The sequence below is a fragment of the Meriones unguiculatus genome, assembly GCF_030254825.1.
Source record: "Meriones unguiculatus strain TT.TT164.6M chromosome 13 unlocalized genomic scaffold, Bangor_MerUng_6.1 Chr13_unordered_Scaffold_76, whole genome shotgun sequence".
In the NCBI taxonomy this organism is placed as follows: Eukaryota; Metazoa; Chordata; class Mammalia; order Rodentia; family Muridae; genus Meriones; species Meriones unguiculatus.
In genome coordinates this window covers 157,553-180,497 of record NW_026843680.1, presented here as the reverse complement: position 1 = coordinate 180,497, position 22,945 = coordinate 157,553, and the positions used below count along the sequence as shown (strand labels likewise).

The 22,945-nt window shown below is 43.6% G+C and overlaps 1 protein-coding gene and 1 long non-coding RNA gene across 2 annotated transcripts; both read left to right on the top strand.

Moving 5' to 3' along the window:
- Nucleotides 1-41: 41 nt before the first annotated feature.
- Nucleotides 42-1,439, top strand: LOC110544937 (zinc finger protein 394-like). The gene is made up of 3 exons (XM_060376627.1): nucleotides 42-561; nucleotides 969-1,095; nucleotides 1,398-1,439. The coding sequence occupies exons 1-2, from the start codon at nucleotides 106-108 to the stop codon at nucleotides 1,074-1,076; spliced, it is 564 nt and encodes a 187-aa protein (XP_060232610.1). The 5' UTR covers nucleotides 42-105; the 3' UTR covers nucleotides 1,077-1,095; nucleotides 1,398-1,439.
- Nucleotides 1,440-4,619: 3,180 nt separating this feature from the next.
- Nucleotides 4,620-12,754, top strand: LOC110544916 (uncharacterized). The gene is made up of 5 exons (XR_009589092.1): nucleotides 4,620-6,195; nucleotides 8,237-8,284; nucleotides 11,188-11,333; nucleotides 12,283-12,327; nucleotides 12,476-12,754. It is a non-coding gene; the product is annotated as an uncharacterized LOC110544916 (long non-coding RNA).
- Nucleotides 12,755-22,945: the final 10,191 nt, after the last annotated feature.

Below are 22,945 nucleotides of genomic sequence, written 5' to 3'. Positions count from 1 at the left end.
CGCGCTTTTTCCAGCATTATAAACGCTGGGAGGCAGAGATGCACATGGAGAGACCCATGACAGGCCCGGCTTCTGTATCCCTCTGTCCGGAGTAGGCGTGGGTTGATGACGCACTTCCGGCCTGGTTTGTTTTTCTCCCGCTGGCGCGCTGGCCGGGGTAGTGAGCTGTGGTGGCTGTGCTTTGGAGGAGACGGTGCCCGTGAGCCCTGCTTTCCGGGAATCTCATCGGGGTCTCGGGGCCCCGGAGGCAGCGTTGGCGGCGGCCTGCGCGGTGGTGCTGGCGTTGAAAGCAGAAGCGGAGGAGGAAGAGAAGGACCCCGGGGACGCTTCGGGCGGCTGCGCTCCGGGGACGTGTCCGGCCCGGAGGAGGCGCTGAGCCGCCGGCGGGAGCTGTGCCGCCGCTGGCCGCGGCCCGAGCGGCGCTCCAAGGAGCAGATGCTGGAGCTGCTGGTCCTCGAGCAGTTCCTCAGCCTCCTCCCGCGCCGGCTGCGCCACCGGCGCCCCGAGAGCGGGGAGGAGGCGGCGGCCTGGGCGCGCTCCCTGCATCCGGCCTCCCCGCAGGTGAGGACCCCCCCAAACCCCGAGACCGTAGGCGAATGACTCTTCCCGCCGCTGTGTTAAGGGCTCCGAGAGGGAAGGGCTTATTTTGGGGTGTCAGGGTAGAACAAGAGCCACAGTCCAGGCCCAGGAAGGTGCAGCAGGGGTGGGGCTGGTCCCCTTGTTTCCCAATTAGCGGTGAGGAGGAGGTGGACACCGGCGCTCCCCTTGTCTCCATTCCGCACATTCAGCTTAGTCAAAGCTGCCGGGAGATGCTGGCTAGCTCAGGCTAGTCCCGAAGCCGTGTTTCAGGGGTCCCTGAGTCCAGTCGAAGTGACGTGGGTCGCTTTGTTACCCTGCCACTCGGCTCACCAGCTCCTTGCTACTCAGCAGAGAAAGCGAGTACTAACTGAGGTCTTGCGCCCCTCCAGGGCACCCCGACTTTCAAGGCCGAGGCTGAATGTCCAACCCAGGGAGAATGGCAGCAGCTGGCTGTGGATCCCCAGAACGGCTCGTGCAAAGAGAGCGCGGAGGACTAAGGGAGCACGACCGTGCCGGGTGAGTGAGGCTCCTCTCTGACGCCCTGAGGTCCGCATGGCTCTGGTGAGCCAGGGTCTCCTCCTGGATGCTGTGATAAAGCGTCCTTCCCAGAATACCCCAGTTCCTGTCCTGCCTCTGGAACCCCTCTTCTTCCCAGTATCCCCCAGTTCCCATCCCCCCCACCTCCCTCTCCCTAAGCGCTCAGGGGAACAGTTCTTATAGATTGACCCCCTGACCCCACCGAGACCTTGGGTCCTAACACTGACATTGGAGTCCCGGGCTGGGCCCATTCTCTCTCTGCTCACATTCTCTCGTTTCAGGCCTGGAGAACCAAGCTGCCTGAAACCTAACCTGATCCCAAAGCAGTAAGAGGACTACAAGGAGGAGACCAAGCCTGCGCAGGCCTGGGTACAAGGCGCGCCCCCCGTCCCCCTGGGGATGGACTTCGAAAGGGAAGAGAAACCACCTAAAGATGCTGTTCTGCCACCGCCACAGCCCCAGGGTGCTCCAGGAGAGTCAGGGCACACAGCCACCTCTTGCGTCCCTTGTGCACCCAAGGAGGAAGGGCTTTGGAGAAGTGGAGAGCCAGGTGCACGGCCACCTCATAAGTCCTCTGCAGGGCCAAGGAGGAGGGGCTTTGGAAAAGTGACAACCTTGAGGTTGCCACCACCCCTGCCCTTGCTCGGGATCAACTGTGCCACTTTTGTGAAGTAGTCCTCTTTGGATAACAAGTTTGCTGTGGGGAGTGGAGGCTGGCTCATCTCCTCAGTCTGCTACTTTGAGTCTGAAAACAACTGGTGAGCCATGCTAATCCCCCTTCCCTTTCTTTCTCCCTCTACCTCCTCCTTCATCCCTTCATCTCCATCCTTCCTTTTCCAGCCCCCCACTCTTCTTAATTCATGTAGGAAGCATTTCCTCCTGACTGCCTTGGAGCAGTTGATTCTATGTGTTTGCAGAGAGGTTGTTAGTGGACTGGACCTTACTGTGGTCGCAAATGTAGTCCCTAAACATGAGCTGTACGTCAGCCCTCAGGCCAGTGTGGTGCACAGGCCTGTAATTCTAGCTTGACTTTAAGAGCAGTGTGGGGTTCACAGCAAATCAGAGGCCAGCCTGAACTCTGTATAGGAAGCTCTTCCCTGACGGAGAGCAAGCCAGCCTTCAGCAGGAGCAGCTGTGAACTGTAGGGAGCCCATGAAAATACTCAAGCCTAAGTCAAAGGGCAGCCTTACAACATTAAAAGTGCCTATATGACTTATCTCTGTAAATGTAGCTAACTTTGCTAGTAGATTTCAGAATTGAAATGGTTTTTATAAACATATAGATCAGTTTTATTTGGAGGGGGTTTATGGGGCGTCTTGGCAAATGATGCTGTTTTTGTCTGTGAAGACAGTGTAAACTAGGTTTTCTCCTTCCTTAGGTGGGTGAGCAAGCACATTAAGAAGCTGATTCGCTCCACAGTCCTCAGGTTGGGCTGGCACTCCAACAACATTTTGCTGGCTGCAGGGTCATGTGACTTCAAATCCAGGTGAGGATAAATGGGTACTGCCTATTGCTCAGCACTGCCAGGTACCCTTTGGGCTCCTTTATTTGCAAAGTACAGTACCATGTGAGCAGCTGGGTGATAAAGAGAGCTTCTTCATTTAGAAAAGGAGCTGGGGCTGAGATGTGGCTCAGCAGGTAGAGAACTTGCTGAGCTGGTTACCTTCCCCCAGCACTGCAGAAGCCCGGTAGGTGCTGCACACCTGTAAACCCAGCACTAAAGCAGCTGCACTGGTGGCTGGGTGCACAGTGTCAGCTGCTCGGCCAGTGGGAGCCGCCTGCGACAGCACAGTGTCTGTGGCTGACACCTCCAAGAGTGTTCAGTGAGTCCTCGCCTGGCTGAGGGGAGGGTTGGGGGGTACAGTTAACGATCTGTACATGCTGGCCCTACACGGCAGCGAGGGGAAGGGTGGACAGCTACCGATCTGGACATGCTGACTCTCCTTGGCAGCTGGGGGAAGTGTATACAGCTGGCCACAGTCACTCTGGACACAGTAACCTAGAGCACTGCAGCTAGGGGGAGTGTATACAGCTCCCAGGATAGAGCAGCTGGGTCTCACTGGGGGTCAGTAACCCACGCCCACCCTTCCGGCAGCACTTGTAGACAGCAGGCCTGGTCCAAGCCGCCCTCATGAAGATGATGTCTGGGAGCTGGGAGGATGGCACCTCAGATGCCTGAATGTCTCCTCACATCTGTGGTCCCCACCAGCCCCCAGGGAGATGAGACAGAGCGTGGTGGCCCAGGATGCAGAAGCAGGAGGCTCAGAAGTTCAAGGCCAGCCTGGTCTTTGTCCCAGAAAACCAGAGCTGAAGCTGCTGCCACCACCCAGCACATGCACACCCTCAGCTCCTTCCCCTGACACCACCCCAAACAGGACAGGGGCCATCTTTCTCCTGCCTTCGTGCCACCCCAGGTCTTCAGGAAGAGTCTGAATGGTGCTTTTTCACCAGACTGCAGTGAAGGTGGCTCGGTGGCAAGGGAAGAAGCCCAGAGTCCGCTTTCAGGCAGCTTGGCACTTGCCCTCCCATGGGCAGCCTAGGAATGTGCCTGGGTTATGGCCTCCTCCTGGCCACCCTGTGAGGATGCAGTGGCGTGGACAGTATGGATGTGGTCCTCCCCGTGCTGACTCTACTAGTTCTCTTATGAAAGGGTCACCATGGCAGAACTGTGCTCTGCGACAGCTTTGCTGGTGTCAAGCTTTTATTTTGTTTTTTGGTTGTTTGCATTTTGTTTTGTTTTTAAATTAAATTTCTATTTTTATATTAGCTATAGTTTATTTGTAACCCAGCTGCAGCTCCCTCCCTCCCCTTGTCATTCCTCCCATCATCTCTCCCTCCCTCCCTGTCATCCCTCCCTTTCTCCCCACCAATCCTCCCTCCCTCCCACATCATCCCTCCTTCCCTCCGCACATTTCTCCCTCCCTCCCCATCATCCCTTCCTCCCTCCCCATCATCCCTGCCACCCTCCCTTCCCGTCATCCCTCCCTCCCCATCATCCCTTCCTCCCTCATCTCCTCCCTGCTCCTCCCCCAGTCCACTGCTAGGGGAAGTGTCCCCCCCCCCCTTCCATATGACCCTAGTCTATCAGGTCTCATCAGGACTGGCTACAGTGTCCTCCTCTGGCTTGGCAAGACTGCTCCTCCCTTGGTGGTGGTAGGGGAGGTCAAGGAGCCAACCACGGAGGTCAAGCCAAAGACCTTGGTGTCAAGCTTTCACCCTTCCACATGAATACACTCTTCCAAGCCAGGCACGGTAGTGCAGGCCCACAATCCCAGCATCCGGGGAGCCGAGGCAAAGGGATCATGCCTTTGAGGCCAGCCTGGTCTGCAGGGTAGGACCCTCACATGAAGGTGGCACTGCCCAAGTTTGGTCCTCAGTGTGCGCTTCACAAAGGAGGAGAACCATGTGTGATGCGTGTTTCCCCTGTGCAGTGTAGTCTGAAGACAGAATTTCTGCCACTGCTCAGTTTGTCCTCAGAGAAGAGCATCGTGGCCGAGGTGAGTGTGTGCCCCTCCTGGGATGCCTCCTGTGCTGGGCCCAGGACTTGCCTCACACACCCTCCCACGCACACACTTCCCCGCAGTGGGCACCCTAGCTGCGTGCCACCCGCTTGTGCCATTCCCAGGGTGCTCCCCTCACACAGTCCCCTGCACATAGTCTCCTGTAGTGTGCCCCTTCTCAGGGTGCCACCTGCCTGTGCCAGTCCCAGGATATGCTCCGCACACCCTCCCCCACACACAGTTTCCCGCACACAGTGTGCCCACTTGCAGGGTGCCACTGCCTGTGCCAGTCAAACAAGGCGCATGTGCTGTCCAGAGCCCACACGGAGAAGGGAGAGAACAGATTCTCATAGTCGTTTACTGACCTATATACCAAAAACACAGCTTAACGAACTAATAACAACCTGAAATGATTGTGAGTGTGTAAAGGCTCTTCTCACCGGCTGTGCTGGGGCCTCCACACAGCCAGGCTGGCATCTGAGGAGGAGGAGGAGTCTCTCTGGAAGCTCTGCAGATGGGTTGGCTCACCCGGGTATCCCCTGTCTGCCCAGTTCTGCAGGCATCTTGGGGTGAAGGCTCTGTAGGGAGTCTCCCTATTTGTTTGTTTCCTTTGGGGTTGTGGGTTGGGATGGAACCTGGAACTCCTGAAGGCCGATTTCAAAAGCCAGGAAGGCTGTGGCTGCCCAGGCAGGCTGCTTTCAGAGGCCTTGTTGAGGACTGGTTGGCTTCAGCCATGCTCCGGTCACTTTTGAGCTTGGAAGGAAAAAGTAGTTCTTTGTGTCTGCATCTGCTGAGCCCTGTTCTGTCCCTACCAGCCCCATGCTGAGGCTGTGGCCTTTTCTCCTTCCTCCCTCCTTCCCTGTCTTCCTCCTGCCGCCTTCCCCTCCCTCTCCTTCCCCCTTCCTCGCTCTCCTCTCTCCTGTATCCCTCTCCCTCGCCTTTTCCTTACTTCTCCATTCCTCTTCTCTCTCCCTCTACCTTCCCCTCCTTCCTCCTCCTTCTCCCTCCTCTTTCTCTCTCCCTTCCTCTCTCTCTCCATCCCTCTCCCTCCCTCTCTCTTTCTCTCCCTCCTTTTCCCTCTCCCTCTCCTCTGCACCAGATGGCTATGAGCCACCGTGTGAGTCCTGGGACTCGAATTCAAGACCTCTGGAATAGCAGCCAGCACTCTCAACCTCTGACCCATCCCTGCAGCCCCCTGACCTTGAACTTGTAGCCTTCTGGCCTCCACCTTCAGATAGGTAGGTCTCCATGCAAGCACCAGTAGCCAGTGTATGTGTCTTTGGGGACCTGGCCAGGGCCTGATGTAGTCTCGGGCCTACCCCCTGGGCCACATCCCGGGTGAGTGAGCCCTCCCACTCTAGGACAGGGTCTTGTCGTGTGGCCCTGAGGAATCTGGAGCCTAGTGCACCCCCAGCCATCTTTCGGTGCGGGGCTTGGGGCAATGGCCTCACTCCCTCCACCAACCTCATGGTCTCGCTCTTCTTTTAGCCAGGTGTCCATTTACAAGGTGGACCAGCAGGACAGTCGCAAATTATACACCACTGGCATCAATGGGGCCATGATGATCTGGGATTTCAAGGTATGTCTCTCCAGTGGCAGTTGGCAGCACTGGGGTGCAGCCCGGGCCATGCATGCACTATCCACTGAGCCACTTTGCCACAGTGCCTGGCAGAAGAGCTGGCCCCAGAGTCCCTAAGACAGGGGGAGCACAGTCCCTGGCAGGTGGGTGGGTGGTGGTTCTTAGCCACCCTCGTCACAAGGAAAGCTTGGTGCCGTGTTGAAGCCAGCAGCCCACACAGCTGTGCACAGACACAGCTTCTCAGTTTACACAGTTGGCTATGGGCTCGGTCCTGGAATGCCCAGGTTTGGGAGGCTGAAGCAGAGGGATTGCTCTGAGCTTGGTGCTAGCCTGAGCTAGATGATAGAACCTTACCCCACACACACCAAAAAATAATGCAATGAGCCGAGAAGATAGAACATGCATGCAACACACAAACACACACACACACACACATACATGCAACAAGTGTGATAATACAAAAAGTAGTATAGGGCCTGGAGTGATGGCTTAGCAGTTAAGAGCACTCGCCTAGGCCTCAGGATTTGGTTCCCGACACCCCCTTGGCAGCTCACGACCATGCCCATGAACTCTGATGCTCTTCCACCTTCCACAGACACCAGGCACACATGTGATGTATGCAAAAATACGAACATACATACATACATACATGCTTACATGCATATATACATAAATTAGCTGGGTGGTATAGCACACCTGTGACACCAATACTCAGGGAGGCGGAGGCAGGGGCATCTCTGTGAGTTCAGGGCCAGCCTGGTCTACAGAGCAAGTCCAGGACAGCCAGGGCTACATAGAGAGACCCTGTCTCAAAAAAAAAAAGACATAAATAAATCCTGAAATAAAGGTCCAGACTTAGGGACACATGTCTTTAATTCCAGGAGTCAGATGAAGATTGGTCTCCATGGAGTTGGAGGCAGCCTGGTATACAGAGTTCCAGACCAGCCAGGCCAGGCAGTGGGGGGAAGAAGAAGTGGGAGGGGAGGAAAGGGAGGAATGAAGGGAGGAGGGAAGGACGGAAGGAAGGAAGGAGTGAGGAAAGGAAGGAATGGAGGGAGGGAAGAAAGGAAGAGAGGGAAGGAAGGAGGGAGGGAGGAAAGGAGGAAGGCTGTGTAGCCAGAGGTGATGTGAGCTCTTGGGGGAAGAGATTCCATGCCCTGAGGCCAGGGAGTACAGCAATGTGGCGGAGAGCCAAGGTCTCCAGGGCTGACAGAGCTCTGCTTTCTCCAGACCCTGGAGTCATCCATCTAGGGCCTCCTCAGCATGTGAGGAGGAGCCACCCACACTAGGACCGGGGCTCCTTAAACAAAGTAACATGTCTTGGACATAGTGATACTCACTTAATAAAATATATACTTTAAATATTCAAACTGTATGAGCAGGGACAGCAGAGAAACCAGCAAAATAGCATCTGGTCCATTATTACAGTGAGTAATTTTTTATGGATGAGAGAGGAAAAATGTTCAGAGGCACATGGAAGAATTCAGATCAGAGAGAAAAAGAAGCAGACTTGATATGACCAAGACTGTCTCAAAGAAAATAGAGAATATTAGGAGAAAAGTAGAGGTAGCTTAGATAGAGACAAAGTATGCTTTCATCAATGCACAGGCTGTACCTAGGGCCCCCCTCACTTAAGTAGCGGGTGTGCAGCTTGGGCAACATGTGGGTCCCTTAACAATTGGACTGAGAGCTTTCACTGACTCTGATGCTTGCCCTTAATTCCCTTCCCCTTAGCGAGATGCTCTTAGTCCTGCCTCATGTAATATGTCAGGGTGGGTTGGTACACATAGTGAGCCTCTTTGAAGAGAATGAGGTCATGGGGGAGTGAATAATGATGGTAGGACTGTGAGGAGAGAAGGGATGGGGGCCTGTGATGAAGGTATGAAATTAATTAATTAATTGGTGGAAAGAAAGACAGGGTAATTTCTAGAATATTTAGAAAATTGTGATAGTGCAGAAAGAGATGAGGCTGTTTGGGAAGGCACAGGAATCTAGATGGGTGTTTTGAGGTGTGTAACAAGTACATTTACTCCCCCTTCAGGCAACCTGGAAGCCACCATGGGTGTTAATATCCTGATAGGAGCCACAGGTCAGTAGAGAGCAGTATGTTCCTTTTGTCACAGCAAGAAAAATGGTTATTTTGCTGGACAAGGACTATTTCACTAATTCTGGATGAATACTGTTTTTGGTATATGTATTTATTTGTTTGTCTGTTTTTGTTGTTGTTTGTTTCTAATCACCAGAATTCCTTTGATACTGCATGTTGAGCATTTTTGGATAATTGCACTTCGTGGGACCTAACAAGTTTAAACTTGTTTTTTAAATTATTTAAATTAAATAGTGTAATCAGGAGAGCCTGATTAAACTATTCCCACCTATTATGTCCTTTTAAAAAGTAATGGGTTTAGTTATCACATGCCACTTTAGAGATTTCCTTATGATGTGTTTTTATTTCCCATACTCAAATGTGTCATATTTTTAAAATTATAATTATTTGGCAGAACATCTTTATGAAGAATCTCACAGTCTGGTAGAATTTTGCTATCTTAAAGAGAACTGTATAATTAAATGTATTAATGAAATTATACACTTTGCAGAAGTCTAAAATCATTACTATCACCAAATACAATCACCATACAGACAGGTAATTCTAATTTTGAATGGTTTGTTCATGGTTGTTATATGTCCAAAGTATACTACATATTTTATTACTAAATGTACAGAGCATCTCCCATGTTTCAGTTACAATTCTTTGTGTATCTAGGATTAATATATAAAATTTACTGTATACTCATAAGCATGTGTACTCCTCTCCTTTAAGCTTTCTGACTTCTCTGTGCATGAAGCTTTCTGACCATATCTCAATAAAGCGCATTCATCTTTCAAGTATTCTATGATTTTTGCATGTGTTAGACTCTAAGTTTCAGAGTTTTAATGATTTTGCATGCTGCCTTTTTTTACCTGGGCCTTTAACAGGTTAAAAAATTAGGAATTAATAATCTTTGGAGATGAATATAAATTTCCCGATATTTTTACATTACTGTCTTTTAAATATTATTATTATTATTATTTATTTCAAGTTATTCAAATTATATTGTGGCTGTGGCCCTCTCCCTCATCTCAGATCCCACCCTCTTTCCCTCTTCTCCCCCTGCACCCCTCCCCTAGTCCACTGTTAGGGAAGGTTGTCCTCCCCTTTTATTTGACCCTGTACAAGTATTCCCCCTATTTGACCCTATATAAGTATTCCTCCTATTGTTGTGCTGATAGCATTATAGTTATCTATCCTTCTATCTAACATCTATTCTTTGTCTATTGTCTGTATCATATATCTATTACACACGCATACACACACACAGTTTTGAATATTTCTTCAAAACACATGTGGCTCAATTGTTTTTTTTTTAAATCAATGTCTTAAAGTCAAAATTTGAAATGCATGCGTCACTTTGTCAGTTATGGCCTGAGCCTTGGAATGTTGACATCACAGTGGTTTCTTCCCCTGACTACTACAGAATGTTTACACTTCAGGGGTTTGTCTACAAACTGCTGTAGCCATTTTGGTTAGTGCCAGGAAAGAAAAGGATAATTTTTTGCCCAGTGAAAGGTTCTCCATTCCAGGCTCCGATGTAAAGGTATTTTAAAATGCTCATTATGATTTTCATGCTAGACTAATGGTCTCAGGAAGTGTTCTGTCTTGAGTTCTCTAGAACCTGTGACCTAATTCTTAACAGTTTTTTTTTTCATGAAAAGCTACTCCTGTTAGCAATAATCAGTACCATTCCCCCAAAGAAACAAAGTTATCATGACAGAGAGTAATGCTTTGAGTTATTACAAGGAATGATAGCCATGTACCTTCAAAACTATATGCCCAAGATATGAGAGATTATTTTCTCTTCATCTAGTTGTATTACCCATTGTGCCAACAAAGTTTTGTTGGAAACTGCTCAAATTTCAGCCCCAAATTCAACAACCTTCTAGTTTCAAACATATATTTCTCAATATGTGAACATTGATTCTACTAGATAGGAATGACTTTCCAGACATACTCATTTAATTTCAATTTTATAATGAAATTGCATTGGCAATATTTTATAAAATACCTTTACATTATTGCCAGATGCATTTGATGACAACCTTGGCTGATGTCTCTCTTTGACTGTTCAATTCACAGGGATCTTTAATCCTTCCCAAGTAAAAACTATGGCTTGTCAGTACATATTCCTTGAATGAAATGAAATGACTTAGGCATAGTAATATTCACTTAATAAAATATATATGTTAAATATTCCAACTGTATGAGCAAGAACAACAGAGAAACCATTAAAATTGTAGCCACTCCATTATTACAGGGAATAATTTTATTATGGGTCAGAGAGGAAAAATGTTCAGAGGCACCTGGAAGAGTTCATAGCACAGAGAAAAAGAAGCAGACGTGATATGACCAAGACTGTCTAGAAGAGAATGGAGAATATTAGGAGAAAAGTAAAGATAGCTTAGACAGAGACAAACTATGCTTTCATAAATGTACAGGCTGGACTTAGGTCCACCTACACATATGTAACAGATGTGCATCTTGCTCAGCATGTGGGACCCCTAACATTGAACTGAAGGCTATCTCTGACTCTGTTGCTTGCCCTTAGTTTCCTTTCCCCTAGCTGGGCTGTCTTGCCTGTCCTTAGTGAGAGAGGAAGTCCTACCTCATGTAATGTGTCAGGGTGGGTTGTTACACACAGTGAGCCTCTCTGAAGAGAAAGAGGGAATGGGGGAGGGAAGAATGATGGTGGGACTGTGAAGAGAGAAGGGACGGGGCCTGGGATGAAGATATGAAATTTATAAATAAATTAATTTGTGTAAAAAAAAAATCAGGGTATTTCTAGACTATGCAGAAAATTAGGATAGTGCAGAAAGAGATGAGGCTCTTTGGGAAGGCACAGGAATCTAGACGTGTGTTTTGAGATATATAACAAGTCCATTTACTTTCCCTTCAAGGAACCTGGAGGCCACCATGGGTGTTGATATCCTCATAGGAGCTACAGGTCAATAGAGTGCGATTTGTCCCTTTTGTTGGAGCAAGGAAAATGGCTATTTTGCTGGACCAGAACTTTTGCACAAATTCTTGATGAATGCTATTTTTGGTATGTGTGTTGTTTGTTTTTTGCTTGTTTCTATCTAATCACCAGAATTCCTTTGAAAATGCATGTTGAGTAGGTCCAGGACTGGCATGTTTGGATAATTGCACTCCCTGGGACCTAAATAGTTTATGCTATTAGGAAAGCCCGATTACTTTCTTTACACGTATTTATTACTATTTTGAAAATAATGGGGTTGGTTACCACGTGACACTATAGAGATTTCCTTCTGATGTGTTTTTATTTCCCATACTCAAATGTGTTATATTTTTAAAATCATAATTATTCAGCAGAATATCTTCATGAAGAACCTAACAGTCTGGTAGAGTTTTGCTATCTTAATTAGAAGTATATAATTACACATATTAATGAAATTGCACACTGTGCAGAAGGCAAAGACTATTACTGTCACCGAAATACTATCATTTTAAAGACAGGCATTCTAATTTTGAATGATTTGTCTATGACCATTATATGTCCAGTGTATACTACATTTCTTTATTATGAAACTTACAGAGTATCTCTCATTAAGTGTTTTCTAACTAAAAGCTATACATTCCTTGTTTTTAGCAGAGTAATAGTCACTTAAGTACAGATACATTTTAAATGTTCAATTTAAATGATCTGGATAACAGGAAAAAAAAACACCAAATCTTAGATGATTATAGGAAAGAATTTTGTTATGGATAAAAGATGAAAAATGTTCAGAGGATTCTAGAAAACTTCAGACCTGGGGGGAGAAAAAAAAATTTCATGTGACCAAGCTGTCTATGAGAAAAGAAACAATATTAAGACAGGAAAGTGGAGATAGCTCAGACAAGTAAAGAAACTGTCTTTATAAAATATTTTGCTTGAATATTTTGGGAGTTAGCAGAGTGTAGGCTTGTTTGGGAAGTAACAGGAATACAGGTGTGGGTTCTGAGATGTATAATAAGTACTTTTACTTCCCCTTCAGTTGACCTGGAGGCCAGCATTGGTGGCTGATATCCTGATATCACAGGTTGGTGGAGTGCCATATGTCGCTTTTGCCAGAGGCAAGGAAAATGACTTCTCTTGCAAATTGAGTCTATGTTTTAAAACTATGCACCCTTTGAAATTTAGTATGGATATCAGTCTTGTAATTATCCACTGAATATCTGTTCTGTTAGGTTGAGACCTGTCCCAGGAGAATCCATATTTACCCACATGGAAGCCTATGAGGAGTTCACCAACGATGGAATATACTGGACCTTGCTATGCCAAGGCTCCAGGAAACTCAGAAGAGACAGAACAAGGAAAAAAAAGAAAAACTACATCTCTCCTTGTTTAATGATGTTTTGGTTGTGACTAATAACCTATGAGTATGTCCCTCATGCCTGCCATAGTATTAGAGGCTACACTTTGATTAGGCTTTACTGTACAAAAATAAAATAGTTTTTTGTTCTGTTTTGCTTTATAATTACTTCATTATTTCCCTATTTTATTTCTTATTACACATCCTCCCATGTTTCCTTACTTGGTCTCTTTTCAAATCATAGCTTCTTTTTTAATTAATAATTGTTACACAGATGTATATGTGTGTGGATATATATATATGTATTCGTAACTACATAATCAGCTCAGTCAGTATAATATTAATTGTATATATATTTTTCAGGACTGACCATTTGGTATTGATAGCCAATTAGTCTGCTATTCCTATGAGAGGTATTTCTCTTACTCTCAAAATTGCACAGCGGCACAGACTTTTTGAAGTAGAGTTGAAGCTTAGTGGACTTTCTTCTGTACACATTTTCACTTTGTTATCACAAATGTTTCAGTCATATTTTAAAAAATGAATTATTTAAAGTGTGATTCTGCTGTTTGAATTGAGAAAAAAATAGCAAAAATCATGAAAAGGAGAGAGATATCAGCAATTATAGTTATTTTGAAGCTGACTTATGAGTATTGGAAGTTTGTGGACTACACTAAAATTTTTCTCAAAAACTGTTTAAAATATGAAAGATAAAATCACTGGTTATATTGGTTGCTCAAAGGGGATCATATATGTAAGCCTCTGAACTCATAACTTCCAAATTAGTGTGAAGAGATGAGAAGCAGACACTATCCCTACACTCATCAGGGGAACTGCTGGTACCAAGTAGGTCCTGCTTGGTGATCCTGCAGATGCTAAGGACTGCTGTGATTGGAGCATAGAGGTGTTTTTAGGACCACATCACATATAATCTCTAGGGGCCATGATCATAGCCTTCATATTCTGAGAGAAATAAAATTGGTCCTGACCTCATCAAGTACATATTTTAAGGAGTATTCTTATAAGTATGTAAATAGATTTTAGGACAGACATCAATAAAACAGTCTCAGTTTGGGGCGTAAATTTTCCAGTTATTGAGTAATATTCCTGAAGATCCATTTCATAAATTGTGAAAAAAAATGAAAGGAGAGAGTTCTTCTATACATTATAGAGACAACCAAATGCATACATTTTTCTCTCAACCCTGAGAGAAAACTCAACCCTCAACATTTTTCTCTCACTGTAAGCTCCCACCCTAGAAAAGGGTGACTTAGTGTCTGACCAGTGTAGGCCTAAACTAAGTGAATGGCCCAGCTGTCTGTCCATCTTTGTCATTTCTCCTCAGCTCCACTTTAGTCCACAATTGGAAATCCTAATTTTATTTTGAAAGATAGTAATCAACTCATTTAAAATAAAAAAAAAAAAATACTGATCATTTTCCATCAATGTGTTTGTGAAACTGGTGAATTTCACTTTGACTTTTGAAGATAATGGAAACTAAAAAATGTTTGATTTTCTTAAAAGAAAATCTATTTTGTTCCTCTTTGAAAAATCTTTTGTTCCTCTGTGGTTGAATTGGAATAGTAATTAAAAATGTTTTGAGATTATCATTTATATTATAAAAAGGATTATCAAGCTTATGGGATGGTTATCATTTTTCCATTTTCAATGTAGATTATTTCTAATGAGAAATATTAGAATTAGAAGTTACAGGTTTCATGAAGCATTACTTCCCAATTTTGGTTCATATATGTATATGTATATGTACGTATATATATTATGTATATACATATATGTATATATACATTCATACATATATGCATAAATTCACAAGTCTTGAGGGTGGAAAGCAAATGTAAATATGAATATTTCATATATTTGAGGTGTTTGTGTGTATATGTGTATCCTGAAGTACATGTTACATGATATGCTTGTATTTTCACTATAGGATGTTATGTTAGATGGGTGGGAAATCTTTATTTCTTCACATTTTGGATTTTAGAAATATTTACGTGTAGGATTTTTGAATCAGGTTTATACTTGTGACCTAATTTCTCCTGAATCTGAGAGAGTCAGAGTCATTATCTTCAGTCCACCAGTATCCAATGAAGAATTCCAAATTCAGGTTTACATAACAAATGCCCCAGAAAATTCTCAGTCTGTCATAAAAATAATGCAAAAGAATCACAAATGTGGGAAGGAGAACTCTCAGGAGATAGGAGAAAGTGAGAAAAATTAATCAGAACACATTACATATGTGTATGAAATTCTTAACCAACTTCATATAAAAAGTGTAAAGAAAGAATGAGACTTAGGCTCCCACGTAATTGTTTTTCAAGAACAGTTTTGATAACATCAGAATGCTTGATAAGATGCCATTTGTAATCAATGGATGAGGTTATTGGAAAAAAGAATCCTCTGTGTTACTTGCACATCGTGGGTTCACTGAAGGAGCAACAGCAGTAGGCTGGCATGACTAAGTAAATTGTCCTTTACTTAGTACAGGGTAAAGGACAATGGAATGTGAATATTATGTCAGACAGTATTTCTATAGTATTTATTTTGAAAAGTTTATCAAAATTATTTAATAAAAAATCTTAACCAATTTTAATATGAAATTATGGAAATAAACAATGCAAAAAAGGTTAGTATTTAATTAAATGGGGGGGGAGAAATATTGAGATAGCTTTTAAAAATGCTATGCCTTTAAAATCCATAGTATACCTATACTACAAAACACTCACTAATCAGAAAAAGACCAGTCTACGGGTATTTGTGACCATCAAAAAGTGTGTACTCAGTGACTTCCTTCAACACTAACTTTGTTGTTGTCTGTGTACCATGGCATAAGCTGTGCCTTGATCATAGAGACTTATGAGTCCTCCTCTGCTTTGGGACAGGAAGAACTGGGTCTTACTACAAGCAATTCCAACTATAATGAAAAGCAAATTAACAAATACTTGATTCTCCTTCTAGGGGAAGAAAGGTTTAAAATAAGAGTCCATTTCACTGAGTTACTTAGGGATAGATGACTTTGTGGACATATTCAGGACAGACAGCAGCTCTGCTGGCAAGTCCATTCACCTGTTCTGTCCCAAGAAACATCTTGTTGCCACTTTTTGATAAGACCTACAGCTTGGACCTGTGTTCAGAAAAAGGATGGCTGTACAAATTGTGGGTCAGAATAATGCTAACTCACATAGAAAATATAAATCTCTTCACCAGAATATTTACTAAATAAGAATTTATTAGTGTAATTGTATGCAAGCTACCAACTCAAGTTTTCCACTTCTATGAATACTGAGTATGTCTGTACACACATTTCTATATATAAGTACGTTCCTTAAGATTTTGATCTGTGATATTCATCAGGACTCCACAAAATCCTTGGGGTGAAAATGAAGTGCATTGTGTCATATGAAGAACGTGACAGGACCAGGCCTTACCTCATTCTTCACATTCCTCACTGCAAAATGACCTGGTATTTTCTGTGTTTTTAAAGTATACAAATTGATCTCTCCTCAGTGATATTGTGTAGTATAATTGATTTTGAAAAAACTACCTCCTATACCCTCAAGTTAATTTCCTAAAAGTTGTATTTGATTGTACACATAAAAATAATTACCCTTAGACTACAAAAGGTCTTAAATGTCTGTGCAGCAGAATATCACTGGTGTCTATATTCAACAGATGAGGACCAGTGTCATTATACCATCGGAATCACTGATTTGTGCACTGCAGGTAAATTTCAAATTCACATTCTGATCTTTCAAGAGAAGATGTGATCATGGTATACTGAGAATATCTTGAATATGAAGGTTGGAATCACAGGGATTATGTAGTGTAAACCTTCTGTTCCATGCAAGTATACACCAGAATTCATGTCTTTTCCACATTAAAGTTTCATCACAGGCAACCCCCTTCATTCCTCTGTCCATATATCTAGTCTCATCACAGAGTTGACTTAATTAACATAAGTGCTTGCAAGTGTATAAACTTCTGGGTTCTGTGACTTTACTCTTTACCTGGAAAAGCATTTCCATACACTTGAATAAGAAGATCATCTTTGTGTTGTTCTCTCAATATTTTCTGTCATTTTGTAATATATCTGAAGATTTTCTATGTTAATTTTTGGTGTTTCTCCCATCTAGAATATGAGAAGATACTGTGTCTAGAGATATATGAAGTATTTACTGACATTTCCATTAAACTTTTCTTTTTATGACTGAGTGAAATTTGGAAGTCAAATTGACACTAAGTGCACATTCAATTAAATATGCACCAGGCATTTTCAATAATGCATATAACCAAATTCATTTGATGTTTCTATCTATGCCACCTTTTAATTTGGTGATATTAGATGTATTATCTGTTTACACATGCATATTGAGGGCCACAAACATAATCCACCCTTCTGATAAGAATGGTTTCAGGCAGAATATAAAGTGGGTGAGCAGTTAATAGTGGAAACATGAAAGGTGAGAGTCTCTTGTGAAGAATCAGTCACAGAATTTCATTATGGATATGCAGCTCCATTTATGTATGTAGAACCATGGCAAAAGAGAAGTAAAATGTATCTGAATGTTCCTGGCAACAAGGATCGCAATTTTCAGAAATTTGAAATAACTCACATTTTAGCTTATGAATGAAAAACAATACCTGGCATAGGTCTATAAAATAGTAGAATTAAGAAGAGTGGAATGAATCTTTCAGAGGCCCTGTGTGGTAGGATTCTTTCCTGTTCCCTGTTTTCTCCCTCTTCCAATGTCTGTCCCATTTGCATTTGTGAATGAGAATTGAGCATCTTACCCAGGGTCATCCTTCTTACTTAGCTTCTTTAGGTATACAGATTTTAGTATGTTTACCCTATATATTATGTCTAATATCCACTTACAAGTGAGTATATACTATGTGTATCTTTCTACTTCTGGGATAACTTAGGATGATCTTTCCTAGTTCCTACTATTTGCCTACAAATTTCATGATATCCTTGCTTTTATTGCTGAGTAGTAGTCCATTGTGTAAATGTACCACAATTTCTGTATCCATTCCTCAATTGAGGAACATCTTGGTTCTTTGGAGATTCTGTCTATTATGAATAAAGTTGCTATGGACATGGTTGAGCAAATTTCCTTGTATATTTGAGGATATTTTGGATATGTGCCTAGGAGTTGTAAAGCTGGATCTTGCGAAGGAGATGCTGAGACTCATAGCCAAACTTTGGGCAAAGTGCATGGAACCTTATGAAAGAAGGGGGAGACCTGGAGCGGGACAGGAGCTCCACAAGGAGAGCAACAGAACCAAAAAATCTGGGCCCAGGTATCTTTTCTGAGACTGATTCTCCAAGGAAGGACCGTATGTGCAGATAGTCTAGAATCGCTGCACAGATGTAGCCCATGGCAGCTCAGTGTCCAAGTGGGTTCCCTAGTATGTAGAACAGGAGCTGTCCCTGAGATGAACTCAGTGGCTGGCTCTTTGTTCAACTCCCTCTGAGGGGTTGTGGGCAGCCTTATGAAGCCACAGAGGAAGACAATGCAGCCAATCCTGATGAGACCTGATAGGCTAGAGTCAGATGGAAGGGCAGGAGTTCCTTCTCTATCACTGGACTCTGGAAAGTGTAGGGGAAGAGAAGAAGGAGGGAGGGCATGATTGGGAGGAGAGAAGGGAGAAATTACAAGTATACAAAGTGAATAAGTTATAAAGTAAATTAAAAAAGATTGTAGAAAAGAATAGCGCAATGGGTAAGGGTTGTACTTTGGATAAAAAAATGTTCATCAACAAAATAATGTTGATGTGATAAGACCTTTTGAATATATCCAATATAACTGTTGTCTAACTCATTCAACATAATACTTTTCACTTTATGAAATCTTAGTGTGCCACATTCATCTTAAACCATTTTATATTTGAGTGTTACATGCTACAATTAAATACAGGTGGGCTCATTATTAATTAGCACCAAAGGAATTGATCTTATGTTTCACCCAAAATACGTGAAACATTTGATCATGTGAAGGTATAGGGGAATATGTGTTTGGTTTTGTTTTTTGTTTTTTTGTTTTTTTGCATATATTCATTGTACTCACTCACTTAAAGAAAAATTGAGTGAAACCACATTGTGTGTTTAGCTTGAAAGATCTTGCTGGGACAGATAAGCTGTGGAAAAAGAGTAAAAGTGTGGTCTGAACTGGCCTTCTGGGTCTTGTTCCATCCACCAAGGTGTATGTATGTCCGGTGGTTTGGACCACACTCTTTGGAATTTGTTTCATCTGAAAAGATGTATGTGTATGTATGTATGTATGTAAGGTTAAGGTTGGGATGGAGCTTGCTCTTTTGTGTTTGTTCCATCCATCATGATGTATGCATATGTAGGTAAGGTGGTTTGGTGCTTGCTCTTTGGAGTTTGTTCCATCCACCTATATGTATGTATGTAAGGTGGTTTGGAACTTACTCTTGCAAACAAACAAAAAATCATTTGAGTGCTTTATCACATCCCAGAAGAGAGCCTCAGATGCCAGTGTAGATAGTTGTAAGCTGCCTTTGTGGGTGCTGGGAAATGAACTCAGGACCTCTGGAAGAGCAGCTGGTGTTCTTAACCACTGAGCCATCTCTGCAGCCCCCAAGTGCTTATCTCTTATACTGCTCAGAATGCCCTGCCTCGGGAATACCACTGCCCACTAGGGCCTAGGTCTTCCTTTATCAATTAACAATCGCCATTTCTGAATTTCAGTAACCTGATAATTACTAACTGACCATCTTCACACCTAATGGACTAGCTTTGATAGCTCAGCATGGCCAAATTCCATGTTGTATGATTGGCTTTCCTTTGTGATCCCGTGGCTGGGAGCTGCAGCCCTGGCCAGTGTTGCAGGAAGGAGGGTCATCTGCCACTTCCTTTGTGGCTAGATTTTAATTGTTGGTTCCACCATATGTGTGCACTTTGATCTCTAGTATATACATTATAATGTCTCTCTGTCTCCCTCTCTTCCTCCCTCTCTATCTCTCTATTTTTAATTTTTTTAAAGACATGGTTTCTCTATGTAGCTCTGGCTGTCCTGGAACGCCTCTATAGACCAGGCTGGCATCAAACTCAGACATCCACCTGCCTCTGTTTTCCAAGTGCTGGGGTCAAAGGTGTGTGCCCCCTCTACCAAGCTCCATGTGGTTCTCAAAGTTTCCTTCAGAAAGTTATTCTCAAAGACCCTCCATGGTTCTTCAGACTGTCCACTGAAGGGATGTATAGTTGCTGTACAGATCTGTTGGGGATGAAACCAGTGGTGGCCAGTGCCTTCACCATGTGGCTTCACCTTCTTCTAAACCCATTTTAATTGTTACCTTGAGACATAGGAATCTCATCTGAGAGGAAATCTTCCATGGGGCAATTAACTAGATTTTATTGGCCTTGGGGAATATCTATGGAAAATTGTCTTGGTTACTGACTGATTCAGGAGTACCCAGCCAATTTCGGGTGGCACTGTGGCAACTCTAGTCATCTTGGGCAGTATAAGAAGGCTAGGTAAGTGTGAGCCTGTGAGCAAGCAAGCCACCAAGCACGGTTGTTATTACATGGGTCCTTTCATGATTTCTCTCATAGATGGATTGTGACCTGGAAGTGTTAAGTCAAATCATTTTCTCTGCCAGTTGCTTCTGGGTAGAAAGTTTTATCAGCACAGCCACAAAGTGAAACCAGAACAGCACCCTCCTTGGGAAGAGCTAATGAGGAGTATTAGTCTCATAAAAAGATCCCTAGGCCCAGATTTCTTGGTTATGTTGCTCTCCTTGTAGAGCTCCAGACCCTTCCAGGTCTTTCTATCTCCCCCTTCTTCATAAGTTTCCCTCCACTCTGCCCTAACTTTGCTATGAGTCTTAGCATCCACTTTGATACCCTTCAGGGTAGAGTCTTTCAGAGGCTCTCTGTCTTGTTCATTATTTTCACCTTCTTCCAATGTCCATCTTCTTTGCCTTTCTGAATGAAGATTGAGCATCTTACCCAGGGGCCTCCTTTTTACTTAGCTTCCTTAGGTGTACAGATTTTAGTACGATTATCCTATATTATATGTCTAATATCCACTTATAATTGAGCCTATACCATGCATGTCTTTCTTTGTCTAGGATAACTCACTGATTTTTTTTTCTAGTTCCCACACATTGTCTGTAAATTTCATGATTTCCTTATTTTTAATTGCTGGGTAGTATTACATTGTGTAAATGTACCACGATTTCTGTATCCATTCCTCAGTTGAGGGTCATCTGGGTTATTTATGATTTTGTCTGACATGAACTCAGTGACTGGCTCTTTGATCACCTCCCTGTGAGGGGGAAATAGCCTGAACAGGCCACAGAGGAAGACTATGAAAGACAGTCCTGATGAGATCTAATAGTTTAAGGTCAGATTGGAGGGGGGATAGGTCTTTCACTATCAGTGGACTGGGGAAGGGTCATGGGAGGAAGGGAGGGAATTGGGAAGACATGAGGGGAGGGCTACAGCTGGGATACAAAATGAATAAATTGTAATAAATAAAAGTTATATTTAAAAAGAAATGACAGTAGTTGGATTTATCCATTATGAAAACCTGTATGCAATGAAATATAATTGTACACACCAAAAGAACTGATGAAGAAGGGCAGACTGTCTTACAGCTGATGTTGGAGGTTCCTGAACGCTAATTAGCCTGCCATTTTCCTCCCAAGAGTGGCCTGGAGTTCACGGAGGGAACTTTAAACTGAAGAATGAGAGAGGGCAGGAGGTGAGGAAATGGTCAGTCAGTACAGTCCCACTGAGCCCCAAAATATCCCCACTGATATCCAATTAGATCAGCACTTCCTCCTAAAATTCTCCCAGCAGGCAGAGTGCATGGAGAAATGAAAGGGTCATGTTAGGAGATCTAGACATGGTTCAGTTGATTGAGAATGTCTGAGTCCCACCCTCACCACTGCTTGAACTAGGGTGTGGTGCTGCACACCTGGAATCTCAGCACCCAGGAGGTAGAGCCAAGAGGATCAGAAGATCAAGATCATTTTAGTTTATATATAATTTTTAAAGACAATACAAATGGGAGACCCTGTCACATATTTACACAAAATCAACTTCTAGCCTCTCCTCTCTCTTTCTCTCCCTTTGTTTACAGATGAATGTAGGTGCTCTCAGAGCCAGAAGAGGGTGTCAGATCACTTGGATCTGGAGTTAGAAACAGTTGTGAGTAGCCCAACATGATTGCTGGAACTAAATTTAGTTCCCCTGGCAGAGGAGCAAGTCCTTTTAACTGCTGAGCCATTCCTCCAGTCCCTATTTTTAGCCTCTAATTTGTGACACTCATTTTCCTGTGGAATTTGTGAAAACATACTCCAGTCAAAACAGGCAACATGTAAGGGAACACTCATCAGAGTTCCGCAATAGAAGACATTTATGCCTCCGGCAGAATCTTACATCTTAACTTTGGTGATCAGGCATTCTATTGGGTATGTATCATGTGTGTGTGACATCTTAGTTACTTTTCTACTTCTGTGATTGAAGAGTTTAAATTAGCTTGGGTGACTCCATTTTGAAATGAGAAGCCATCTTGATCAGGAGCTGAACTCGGGTACCACAAAATATCACAGAATGTGCACTTGGCAGAAAACAAAGTTAACTCTCCTAGCAACAGCCTCCAGGAAATATCACAGAATAAATACTTGGTAGAAAACAGAGACCTTCTCCCCGGCAACAATCAATGAGAATTGGTTGGGCAAATTCTCCCCAATGTTCCAGATGTAGTTTAAAAGAATTCCAATTGTGATTATGTGCCTCAGCTAGAGGGTTACCTCACTATGACTTTTACCCAATCCTGTAATGCGAAGGCATGAATCTCCCTGCTTGCTCTCATGAACACCCCCTGATTTCAGTTTTTTCCTTTAAAAACCCTGTTCACCCAGTGCTCGGGGTCCCCCTTCTCTACTGCTGCATCAGTTAGACTTCGGTCCCGAGTCTGATCGTTCTCATAAAGCTCTCTTCCTTTTACATCATGTAGTCTCCTGGTGGTTTCTAAGGACCTTGTGATGCTGGCATAACACACACAGTCCTTCTTAGATAAAAGGTTTTATTGTTATGATTAAGAAATTTTATTTTTAGAAAACTGCCTCGCCTTCCTGTGTGTGACGTTGTGAGATCTGCTGGAAGTGGATTCAGAACAGTGGTAGGTGTTGGGAATTGAGCCTAGTACCATCTGGAGCAGCAGGCACCTCCAGCAGTTTGTTATGTAATTTAAAAAAAAAAAGCATTAATCACTGTCAAACAAAATCCCTACAACTGATCTGATACTGGGATTTTGGGGTGAAGAAAACTCAAGAGACCCTCCTGTCACTGCCT